This window comes from Myripristis murdjan, chromosome 15, assembly GCF_902150065.1.
Source record: "Myripristis murdjan chromosome 15, fMyrMur1.1, whole genome shotgun sequence".
In the NCBI taxonomy this organism is placed as follows: domain Eukaryota; kingdom Metazoa; phylum Chordata; class Actinopteri; order Holocentriformes; family Holocentridae; genus Myripristis; species Myripristis murdjan.
Window position 1 is genome coordinate 12,247,671 of NC_043994.1, and position 12,992 is coordinate 12,260,662.

At 41.6% G+C, this 12,992-nt stretch overlaps 1 protein-coding gene across 1 annotated transcript in view; it reads right to left on the minus strand.

Moving 5' to 3' along the window:
* LOC115372549 (AT-rich interactive domain-containing protein 5B-like) overlaps positions 1–12,992 on the minus strand; it is a 66,297-nt gene that overhangs the window by 3,853 nt on the left and 49,452 nt on the right. The window contains exons 7-9 of the mRNA XM_030070543.1: positions 9,991–10,043; positions 8,817–8,914; positions 108–318 (exon numbers count right to left, since the gene is read on the minus strand). Of these exons, the coding sequence (XP_029926403.1) occupies positions 108–318; positions 8,817–8,914; positions 9,991–10,043 (362 nt within the window). The remainder of the gene's footprint in view (positions 1–107; positions 319–8,816; positions 8,915–9,990; positions 10,044–12,992) is intronic.

A 12,992-nucleotide genomic window follows, 5' to 3' on the forward strand; every position in this document is an offset into this window, starting at 1 on the left:
GTGAAGCAACGACGAGAAAGCATGGGGAGATTAAAATAAGAGTGAAATAGAGAGAGGAGGAATGATGGGACAGCAGGAAAGCCAGTTGGGACAGGTTTGCGACTGACCTGTGATTGCTCTTGGCTTTTCCCCGTCTCCCCTTTTTCCTTTTTACACCCCTGCTTGGGGTTGCTGGGGCCTTTCAATTTCTTGGCCCCGACTCCTTTGGCTTTGCCTCCTGAAGCCCTCTCCTGGCTGCCCTCCTGCTTCCTGGGTTTGACCAGGGGGAGCGGCTTGTCCTTCTCTCCCTTGATGTGCCTCTCATAAGGGAGGAGGAGCCTGAGGAGGAATGCAGGCAGGTGAATGAAGATGAGTTTGTTTTACAACCATGTCACGTTATGTCATGTAGTGCTTGAATAGAAAATTACTAGTTTATGGCGAGTCATGTTGACACAATCATTTTGCTTGTCACACACAAACAAGTCTTTCTATGGAAACAACAGGGAAACAATTTTAGATTCAAACACTCGATATCTGAACCCCTTTAGGTAGTGTTTTTTTTTTTTTTTACTTGAGAGTCAATACCAAAAGAGTGAATGATATAAAGTACAAGCAGTACATGAGCACTTTGTTTGGTTAAACCAGAATTAGAATGAGCTGCAGCTATGCCAGAGGCACGCACTGTATCAAATATGCTGCCTCAAAACATTGTTGTAATACCTGGCATGCATTAACAATCCTTTTCTAATTAAACTAGGGTGGGAGAAATCCACATTCAGCTGTGTGCGTGTGTGTGTGTGTGTGTGTGTGAGAGAGAGAGAGAGAGAAAGAGAGAGAGAGAGAGAGAGAGAGAGAGAGAGAGAGAGAGAGAGAGAGAGTGAACAATGGGTTATCTTCTGTTAGGGAGGATCACATTTGGTATTTGTTGAGTGTTGAGAGAATGTATGTTTGGTTGTGTGAAGAGTTTACTGTAAAACAGAGCAGGTATGTGCACCAGCCAGAGCCAGCTGGTTGGATAAAGACAAGCCAAAGCGAAGGCCTGGAAGACTTCAAATCACATTAGTAAAACGAACTTCTCAGATCCTCATAGCATGTAAACTCTAATCTGATATTCTAATGTGATTAATCACTGAAGCTTTTATAACCGTTAGCGTAATGAAATATTTCAGCTGGTAACTGTACATTCCAGTTATAAACACACAGTACGGCTCAGTTGATTCATTACATGATAGCTGTGCCCTGACTTAATCAATTCCATGCTAAGTGACAAGGACCATTTTGTACAAAACGATTAAACTATTTTTGACTTCTGGTCTTTTTCCCTCTGAATGTTTCTCAGTCAATTTTCCGTATCTGATGTCATAGCTAATGGGAACATTAAGATATGAATAACATAATAATAATCCCCATGTGCAAAATAATGACATGAAAAAAGTAGTGAGGAAAAATTTTAGACTTTTATTGCTCAGAAAAGAAAATGGAAATTGGCACTAGACCAGAAACAAGAAACGCCGTGGAAGAAGAAACCAAGACAGCTGAAAAACTATAACATTCCAAAGTTCAATAAGCTCCTCTGAAAATCGCTCCAGCTCCTCTGTCAGGTTTTTTCACAATAACAATCCATAAAAGCCAGACAGAAACATGACTTTCTCAGTCATGAGAAAAAAATAAGGTCTTCTCGTGTAACGACAAGAGACGGTTGCACTATTCCTTTTAAGGGACATGGCGGTAAAACAAACAATGAATCAAGAGCTGTTTCGCCTCCTCTTCAAAAGGAAGAAAAAAGCCTTAGAGAGTTCAAGAGGCTCTGTGGGATTTTTTGTTATTTTTCCTCTGAACAAAAGTGCTGGCAGGGAAAGCGGTGAAACTACATTTCATACAGCTGGTCTGGCACCAGGCCCCAGGCCAAGAAAGGAAATGTACTATTAAATGTGACTTATTGGAAAGAGGGAGAGCAGAGGGCTTGTGAAAGAGAGGGAGGAGAGAGAGACTGAGAGAAAAAGAAACAGAAGGAGAGAGAGAGAGAGAGAGAGAGAGAGAGAGAGAAATAAAGGGTATAATGACATGTTAATGAAGAGCAAAAATGATTTGGCAAGAAGGAATGAAGTGAGCAATAGAGATAAAAAAAAACACACAAACTGTTAAACTTTAATATGGCAGCTGTGGTATCTGTAACATAAGGCTGTTTTCAGACTTTTTTATTCTGAGGATCTCCCATGAATTATTACAGGAAATATAAGATAAATTGATAGATGTACAGACAGACAGATAGATAGATAGACAGATAGAGTTTGACAGAGAAACAACTTTTCTAAACATGTTACACTGTCTCTCTCTATATATGTAGGTTATATAATCATATAAAAACAAACTGGTATTGACTTTTAGAGTACACAGAGATTCACTTTGAACTTCCTGCTGCTTTTTTCTATGTCAGTTCAGTGCTTCGCCTGCATCACAAAGCTGTTTTTTATTTATTTTTTTTCCTTATTTCTCCGGGCTAGGAAATGTGCATTCAACATGTCCAGCTGTACTATTAGTGATCAAAGGGCCAGAAAAGTGTCATGTACCATGGCACACTGTTGGCTATCACTGTGATCTGTGAGAAAAGAGATGGCTGCCTTGCCCTGGGTCAGCTTTATGGAATGTCAATATGAGGTGGGGGTGGGGTCTCGCAGATAATGTACGAGCTGCGCCGGGGAAATCGCTGGAGCCTCAAATAGTTCCAAATGAAAAGGCTAAGATGCAATGTTGGTGTGGAAACAATACATGAAAATCACTCTATTATCACTCTATCACTCTCTAAATCCCTCTATCGCGCCTATTAAGGAAATGTATGAGTTGGACTTTCAGTTCCATCTCTCAAAGTTTTATGTCGATTTCCATGAATGGCTTAATATGCAAAAGGCTTCAGGGTGCTCTCATTTTTCTTTTCCTCTCTGACTCAAAGATAAAAAGAAAAATCACACTGTAAAATTATAACAACCCCCTCAATGTGAAAAATATACATAATTTCAAGTGGTGTATCTATAACTTACAAACGATCGCGTAATACAGCAGTCATAATACAATACCACTTATATAAGTAGCAATTTCCTCCAAGGAGAGGGAAGGTTTGAGCTTGGCTGCTACTGATTTAGTGGAGTCAAAGCCAAGTGTAGTTATTATTCTGGGCCACTAGAGGACGTGGGCTGCAACAAGAGAGGTTCAAGGAAAGAATTTCATTAAGGCAGGAGAGGTTACATTTTTATGAGGTCAATAAATACTTAACTTCCCCTCATGACAATTTATCACTTGGCTTTTGTTTAAGCAGCCATTTTCCATGTTGATAACACAGTGAAGCAAGTAAAATATGCACGGCAGAGATAAAATGTTGAATAGGCAAAAGAGATAGGGAGATCTCACCATGGGGCAAATCTCATTAACCTCAAAAGATATTTTTTTCATATACAATGCATATCTGTCTGATCCTCCTTAAAATCAATACCATCAGCAACAATGTAATTCATCAAACCGCATACTGTCAACTAAGCATGTCTGTGCCTTTGAAATAATGGATTGCACACAAGCACCTCCCTCCTAAAAAAGACAACTTGGCAAAAACAAGGTGACTTTACCAGCAATGCGCTGGTCTCATCTGAGTTTTGTGTTACAGGAACGAGCGGTGTGTTGGAATCCAAGAAATGCCTAAGTCACCAAATCAGTGGAAAAAGCCTGCGGGCTGTTCCATTTCAACAAATTCCCTCCCATCCGCGCTGAAATTAATTTTAGCTGGTGTTGTGTTAAGATCACAAGAGCTGCTTCATGCGTAAAAAAAGGAGAAGAAACAATTTAAAGAGCTGGTGGACATGCCCCTGAGGCTGTAGAACAATCTGGAGGAGAGAAAATGACTTTTATTATAAGCCTGTGAGGGAAACAGAGCAAAATAAAAACGATAAAAATCAAATCTTTATCAAGCCCAAATGCCACGATTAAGCGTCATCATGGCACTAACAAAACAATAACTGCTGCTGAGAAAGAGAAAAGAGAGAGAGGGAGAGACAAGATGCCAATAGAGGGATAATCAGACATTGTAGCTGGTTTCTCAGCTTTGGATTCATGCCTCAAAGCCCCTCTTTTGTCTAGAAGCCAAACCACTTGAGGTGACCCTCATTCATGCAGTTAAAACAGGAGGGCAGCACAGGAATGTATGAAAAACTTAAGTCCTTTGTCAAGTCTGGAAATACCAGATTTAAAATGACCTCTACCGTTCCCCCAGGGCTCGCTCTCATTAGCTGCCGCTGCTGCAGCTCGCAGTAAACGTTCACTGTAGCAGGTGTGAGCCAAGAGAAGCAACGCTAAGCGTTTAAAATAAATGTGCACTATTCAGCACGAAGAAACATTCAGGACCTTGATTCTGTTTCCCTAAAGCACTCACACCCAAAAATAGTGCATACATGCTCCCTACAGCGGACTCAGATCTCTCAGAAAACGTCATTAATTTAATTTGCTACACTGAACTAGTTATTAATCTCAGTAGACTTGAATAGACACTCATTCAGTCGATTGCCTGTCACACGTCAGTGCTGTAATTTGTGATTCCTCATTGCCACTGGGTGAAGCAACATCGCACCCCATTGAATTATATTCCACACATAAAGAAATCACCCAATATTGTGATTAGTTAGATCTCTGCAAAAAAAAATTTGGTTTTTAATCGTGGTTTGCTCAATGAAGCATTTTGTCTTGGGGAAACCATTCTGGCTTTGAGTGGTTAAAATAGCTGCCTGCTATTTTAGTGTTAAGAACATGCAGCTCTCTGGCTGCGTTCCCACTTCAGCTGAAATACAGATTCAACAGAGAAGTCGTGCATATACAAAGAGTTTGGCCAAGTTTTTGATGCAGGCAACATGTTGAGACTTTGTTTATAGTGTTAAGGAATGCTGACTGCCAATATGTAATAATGTTCTCATGAGGCTGCAGAAGATTCTCTCTCTGTCCCTCCTTACTTCTACTGCTTAAAGTGCTTACACTGAATCAGTCTTGCTCATTAAAAGCTATCATTGCCACCCTCTCTCTCTCTCTCTCTCTCCCTCTCTCTCTCCTTCTCTCAGGTTGAGGAATAAAAAAGCAGAGGACATGAAGGTGATATTCACAGTAATCTTCTGCTTTAGAACGAGAAACCACAATAATTGAAACCTGTGTTTCAGGTCTAGCATTAGACAAGGCATACTAAAGTCTAGCGCCCTATATTTTATGTATCTGCAATACAGCAAGGACAATGTAGTGAGATGCTGACTAGTGAACATCCAGCAGAGTAATAAAAAAAACAGCAAACCAAACCAAAAAAAAAACAACAAAAAAACAACAACAACAATCTCCTCTCCTTTTCTCTTGCTGTGTTCTAGTCTTGGCTCTCTTCTGCTGCTACAGCTCTGGCTCAAGGTTTTCCTAATATGTATGAACAGTAAAATATATTTTCTGTCTGGAGAGCAGCTTCGCTGGATGCAGAGCAACACATTGATACCACGAGGAATGAATAAAGGCTGAATCAATAAAACATCCAGTCGACTAAAATTGGAACTGGCACGCATCTGTCTAAAAAGAAACACATATCTGCACGATCTGAGCCAGAGAATATTTCATAGGCCTCAGACGCAATGCGCGGTACATCTGGCAAACATCTAATACTTTAAAGATGAAATGATTTAATCCAAAAGCTCTCATCTGTTCTTTCTCTGCCCTTGCCCAAAAACCTCAGAGTTTTTAAATAGCAAATTATTTGAAATGGCGTCTCTGTTACCATGGATATCACCCTCACCATCACAACCACCACCACCGACCCAGTCGCGCGATTACATTAGAGTGGCAAGGCATGGTGAGGTATTAAAAAAAAAAAAAAATCTGTAATGGGCAGGAATGAACGGAGATAGCAAAATGTGATGTTTCTGTAACAAGAGATCACGTAGGAAACCAGGAAGATTAAATATGTAGGAGCTGTTAAAAGGCACTGACCTGTATAATGAAAGACACAGCATGAAATGCAAGGCAGGGAGCAAGTAAAGGGGAGAGAGAGAGAGAGAGAGAGAGAGAGAGACCAGAGAGAAAATGGCACAGCACAGAAGCAAAAGGCAGTCTATTTCAAGGTTATTGATGCCATCTTTTTCATGACCTCATTTTTAATTCAGAGCGTTGGGCCCTGACAGCTAATCTCGGGAAACGGTTTAAATAAATATCATTAAAGCTTCCCCATTGCCGGAGCGGCGGACCTTGGCTTGGACATTTCCACATTGATTTTTCCCTGTGCGCTAATGAACGGGGGCCTTGTGACCAAAACCCAGTAACTTTGAAAATGACAATTAGCAGAGGTTATCTCCTGTTCAGTTCCAGCCATGCAACTCCATTACTCCGAGTGGTTACTGCCCGCTCCTGGACAGCATAAATATAGTGATTATCCCCCTGGCTCTATCTTCCACAATAACATCTCCTAGGCAACCATTTCATATGATTTTACCATTAGGGCAGTAAAGGGATAATGTGTATAATTTACAATGAGTGCTGAATGCTTTTGGATATCCAAGGTCTTTAACCCAAATAAAACCAACACAGCCAAGAATGTCCACTTAATCTAAAGCAATTATGTTGTGAAATATCGTTTCCGTGCATACTGCTAGCTTGAGACTTTCCCTTTCCCCCTCTCTACTCTACTTGAGCCTGCTGAGGCAAATCAGAAGTGATCCTTCTGAGAGAGGAGCAAAACATAAGTGTTGCTCCAGTTTGTACGCTGTACATTCTTCTGTGTGAATTATATTTTTGTAGCACATTGACTAATGATTAAAGGGGGAAACAAAGATGCCTCTGGGGAACAAACACACACTTCAGCGAGCCCACAAACAGCCTCATTCATCATGCGGAGAGAATGGCCGTGTTTGCTGAGTTAATACAATGAAGCTAATTGCCCTCCGAGCAGCCCAAACACCAAGGCTCAGCTAAAATTATTCCCCTGAATGGAAACTTGCTCAGCTTCAGTCGAGCTGATCTCTCTCTCTCTCGCTCTCTCTCATGCCCCATCACCCCCCACCCTCTCCCTCTCTCTCTTACACCCTCTCCCTCTCTGTCAGCCTGATATTCACTGCAGTGTGTGGATATTATTGCTTTGTATTGATTCAGCATTATTTTCTCTCAGCTGCTCCTGGAGAGGGAAAGGCCAGCGCAGCAGCAGTCACACCTCAGCGCTTCCTACACGCTTCCGTCCTACCCCGCCGCCGCCTTCCTAGGACCCTATTTAAAGTGGTGAACAATACAGCTTTTCACATCTGGCTTCGAAGTGATTTCTAGCGGTAGATAGACCGTATTTGTCGTGCAAAAATGGAAGAATCTGGCCTCAAATGTGAGCCTGCCGCCTCTAGATTGAGGCCCCTAAAACAAGAATAAAAACGACTCTGACATTTGCTATAAAATTATATTTTGGCCAGGGCCATAATTGAAGCGAGCCGATAAAACACATTTTTATTGCTAGTGTAAATAAAGACTAAGCGCTAATCTGAACCCCACTGTGCAGCAAGGCTTCCTTAAACCACATCCCTCCTTCCCTGGCAGCGAGGAGGAGCTAGAAATGCAGCTCAAACACTGAAAGCACTTTGAGAGGCATATTGTCAACTTGTCTCCTATAAGATACTGTACAATACATTCTCACACATATAGTCTCATAAATTTGCTTGGGGAAAAAAAAGAGATAAATGCAGGAGCGTGCAATGCTGCTCCGACAACCACTGTCTGTACCTGCAATTTTGCTTACAGCACACAATCTCCATACAATATATAGAGCTGCCCAGCTCCCTCATATGGTATTGCTGGCATATTGCTCTCTCTCTGACAGGTAAGTCAGTGTCTGAGCTGTGCTGATGCATGAACACACAGCAGCCCGAGGGCTTTAGAGAGGGTCGGCGGCCTGGAGGAATGACTTGCTTTATGAGCGACTGGTTATCTCTTGCTAGGAAAGATCGTATTTGGCATTTGTTTAACCTTGGGAGGATGTGGGTTTGTGTGTGTGTGTGTGTGTGTGTGTGTGTGTGTGTGTGTGTGTGCGTGTGTGCGCGCATGCAAGCGCTTCCGTGCATATATGCATGCCTCCCCGCATAATACCCTCCCAGCTCCCTCAGGATCATATCCATATGCTTGCTTTGGTTTAGTAATAACATCTGAGTGATTATAATGCAGAGGCTCAAAATGCTGCAGTGTCTGACTGACTGATTAGATGAATACATTAAGATGGTATTTTTTGAACAGTTCATTTTGTAGCCCTGCCTGCGCCTGCATTGCACAAAGAGGGCGACATTTTTTTGGTCACTGTTAGGCATCGACGTATGTCCCATGTAGGTCAATTCATAATTCAAAACTCTGAATTACTTTGAGTGATGCTTGAAGACTAAGATGGGTGGGGTTCGCACATGTGAGGTAGTGTAATTGGTTCCATTGTGCCAGAAAAGATTGATCAATTAATCATGGAAAAATACATGAATGCCTCTTGATCATGAATTGATTTAGGTCTGTTAAGAATTCATTACTTATCTCAATTATAACAATTGAGCGTCATCACTTTAGCGCAGTCTGATTTCCCAACTATCCCACTTTTGCTTGCAAGTCACTAATCTTCATGCATGTGCATTGCCTTCAAGATCAATAAGAGTCTCTGTGCAGGGCTTGAGCAGACCGGCCCAGTATTGAGTAACACATTGTGAAATCACATTTAATGCACCTGCAAAAAAACTTTATTCACCGCGGGGATTGTGAGCTGTGTCATTTGTGCAAGCATTAGGATACTGTGTCATATATAACCGGTGGCCATAATAACTCACCTCTCATAGTGTCTGCGTGTACACGTGGCGGCACTTGTGCTGCTGGGGTTCCCGCCTAATTCATCATATACATGCTTCCATTGTCTGCGAACTGTGATCTGGAAGAAACCGAGGGAGAGAGGGAGAGAGAGAGAGAGAGAGAGAAACAAGGCAGGCAACAGTGAGATGTATATATATATATATATTGAGAGAGAGAGCAAAAAAAAGATGAAAGGAAGAAAGAAAGAAAAAATAAATTACATCATTTCTTGTTCTTGGGGAGTCACTGAGTCATGATGTTCCAGTTACCAAATCTTCAACACGCCATCCTCTAACATAATCATTCCTGTTAATATCAGTCAGTTGTTCCTGCTACAGTCTCGAGCTATGTGGATGATGGGCTACATCATTGAGTGCAGACGCAAACCACAGGGCTTCCACAGGGCTAACAAAGCCTCGGTATGAAATGTGAGATAATCAGCAGCAGATACGAGGGTTTGAGAAGGATATGAGCCCCCGCTACATGAGCTGTATCCTGTTTATGGCTTAATCTGACTGTCTGTTTGCATGACATTATACCAGTGAGCTAATGAAGGAACAGGCGTGAGCAATACGTCTGACTGCACAACATCAAACAGTGACTTCACACTGGAAACACGTCACACATGAATAGTGAGTGAACAAATAGCAGGTAGGCTGCCAAGCTAAATGCCCCCCCCACCCTTTCACCCCTTCATCTCTCTCTCTCTCACACACACACACACACACATATTCCCCGTCCCTTTGCTCGTGTGAATCCACCAGTGTGTGTTTGAGAGTGTGTGTCTGTGGTTACACGTGCATTTTGCTCAATTTTTACAGACTCCAACATGGGAAAAAATGACCAATTTGACCAATTTCCTTCTGACCAGTGGAGAGCAGAAGAACATGTGTTTTCCACTCCAAGGGGGTTTTGAAACAACGGCATCATTTTGCTAAATGTGGCTGTGACCAAGACTTTCTTCTTGGGAAAACAGGGACTGAACTCAAGGGGGGAAAGGAAGGGGACAGAGGGAAAGAGAGGGAAGTAGGTAGGGAGAGAGAGAGAGAGAGAGAGAGAGAGAGAGAGAGAGAGAGAGAGGAAAAGGAGGGAGGGAGGGGAGGATGGCCCTTGACGAAAGACAAGGAATATAATGCCACATATGTGAATACTTACCAACTCATATCCTCCGAGTTTCTGAGCAGCTTGAAACATAGTCCAAAGGTTGACTGTGGGAGAGAGGACAAACAAGTCAGTCAGGATCTATGGGAAAAAATACTGCAGCCCAGCACACACACACACACACACACACACACACACACACACAAATAGATTGATCTCAAAGGAATACAGTAATTACATATTCCTGGAATGGCCACATAAAAACAGCTTGTCATTATTTTCACACAAAGCTATATGGCACTTCAGTTTGAAGAGATACAAATGAATATTCAATACTTGTACAATCAGCACCGTGTGATAAAACACAGCATATGCTTTATCCTGACAAAGAGATTTGTTAACATTCAGCTGCAGCCCGCAGGTATGACTGAAAAGCATTACAAGCCTCAAATGCCTGGCGATATGCTCAAACCTACGTTTGAACAAATGCAAATTAATTTGCATTGATTTCCCCATGCAAATACTTTATGACAGGCGATATCAAAAATACCCCCAAAAAACACATCTTGTGTAACATTTTCCTAAAAATAACCAAAGGAGCTTTAAGGAAAGCTTCAAATAGCTGTCCATCTTTGAAAGAATTTATTTCCCACAGACAATGGACCACGAGTTTATTGGGAGACTTTTTTGTGCCAATGACATTTGTATTTGCTTTCTGTAACATCATTGTTTAACATTTTTATATGAAGGGCCTATAAATAAGAAAAGGAGGCCTCGCCTGGGGAGAAATCCATCAAAATTCAATCTGTGCGTACACAAAGCCTTGCATTTGTCAAAATGACATTTTCCTATCTCCGCATTTGACAGCATTGATTTTTTCCTTCCCTCCTCTCTGCGACCGTTGTCAATGCACGGGTGGAATAACAAAGGGAGCTGGGTAGGTTTTTCTGTTTGAACTGAGCACTCTGGCGTATTGTGCCTTCTGACTGTAGAAACAGAAAGATGGTCTATTTAACTAGCTTGTTATGCATCGACCGTAATTAACACAATAGCACACGGGAATGGGAGGAACAGCACAGATAAAGGAAATGAGAGAATATGCCTTTTCTTAGATGTCTTGTCATTTGCAATTTCTTTTCTTAATTCCCCTCTATTTGGCAGGGGCAATTATCGCTGAGATAAGGATGACAAAACAGAAACACAATGCAGCCTCACTGACACATGGATGGCATGGCAATTAGACAACAAGGCTGAAAGAGGGAGACAAATTGGAACTGATGTTCACAATCACACGCTTGTGCCCAAGCACTCAGGCAAACATGCGTCTGTAATCGTCACTCACACACTGGCACACACACACACACACACACACACACACACACACACACACACACACACACACACACACATGCACGCTTACCAATCCTCCCAAATCTTTTATTTCAAATCAAGGGCATTCAGAATGTACAATGTAAGCACTACTACCTCTCTTTGAGTCCTTCTCATTTTCCTCCCCTACCACTCATTCCACTTTACTCACTGTCTATCTCCCATCTCTTTCAATGTGTCTACTGCACCCATACAATTTCAATGGGAGCAGCTGTTGAGCAGAGTCGTTATTAACCATAAGATAAGAATGGGAGGACAGCAACTCATGTGAATAAACTGCTACCACGGTTTTGCTCACAGCTCTGACTAGTTTCTATCATTTCCTGTGATTCAGGTGCCTGTTTGCATTCAGCCTCCATGAATGGATTTGCTTAAGAAAGTCAGCGTATGTCAGCCATTTTCTATTATTTTTTCAAAACAGCTAGCTGAGCAGTGGTGAATGAAACCACTTTGCGCCACTTCCTAGCAGCACAACGCTTATTTTGTCACTACTGCTCAATGAGTTATTTTGAAAGTAAAAGAGCCTTGGTAAGAAAAACTACAAAATATGTGACACATGGAATCATATGACTATTCCAGACCTAAAAAAAATGTGAGTTAAGAGGCCAATTGCTCTCAGATCTGCACCTCTGTTCTAACATGTTTAATGCATACAGGCCCCGGAGTGAAATATAAATTCAACATGAGTGTGAGGCAAGCAAGCAAATGTGCACTGTGTTAAAGCAGCTAAATGAAAAATGCTGGGTTTAAAATACATTGCGAGCCATTCACATGACAAGCTGATTTAGAGACTGATCCATAGTAGTTCAAATCTCTCTCTGCTGAGCCATAAAGACACACAATTACAGCCTTAAATAAAGAGTTTTTCAGGGAAGATTTCACAGCTAAGAAATGGGGTGGAATATACATAGCTCATGTTGGGAATCGGATAGTTTTTTTTTTTCTTTTTTCTTTTTTTCGATGGGAATCAAATGGAAACTGAAACACGGCTCAGCCAACAAAGCACGGTTAAGTCTGGTAAGTCACTCAACCATCTGTTGCTTTGTAAAACTCCAGAGAACTTCATAAAAAGATTATTACTCAAAAGCAACTGAAATAACATAATTTCAATTTCCATTACAGGAAAATGTGTTCTTTGATCTTTTAATGCATTTGTAGTGAGTTTAAAAGGAAGAATATGCAAAAGGCGCCTGATTACATCTGAGGGTTTGTTGTATTAATTATGATGTGTTTTTCTTTTTTTTTTCATCCCCCCCCCCTCCCCTTTACATGTGCTGATGTGTGCTCGCTGCCAAGGACGAAGTTTAAACAGCATGATTTCACCACTTAATGAGGCCTTGCTTATGATGTTTCTGGATTTGAGATTCAAAGCATGTACTGTATGTAAAACAGTTGGCGCATGGACCTCGGCTGTATCCACACTCAAAACGAGAGATGCCAACTAAAAGTAAAGCATATTGGGTGTGTTATGCTCCCCCCCACCTCTCTCTCCCCCTATCTCTCTCTCTCTCTCTCTCTCTCTCAACCACAATGACCTACTTCAGCAATAACATGTCGGCAGTCAAGATGACAGGATTGTCAAAATACCTCGGTGAGGTTAGCGGAGTAGGGGCGACCACAGCTTGCATTCATGTAACAGTTAAGAGTAATGAGTTTTTCTGGGCTGT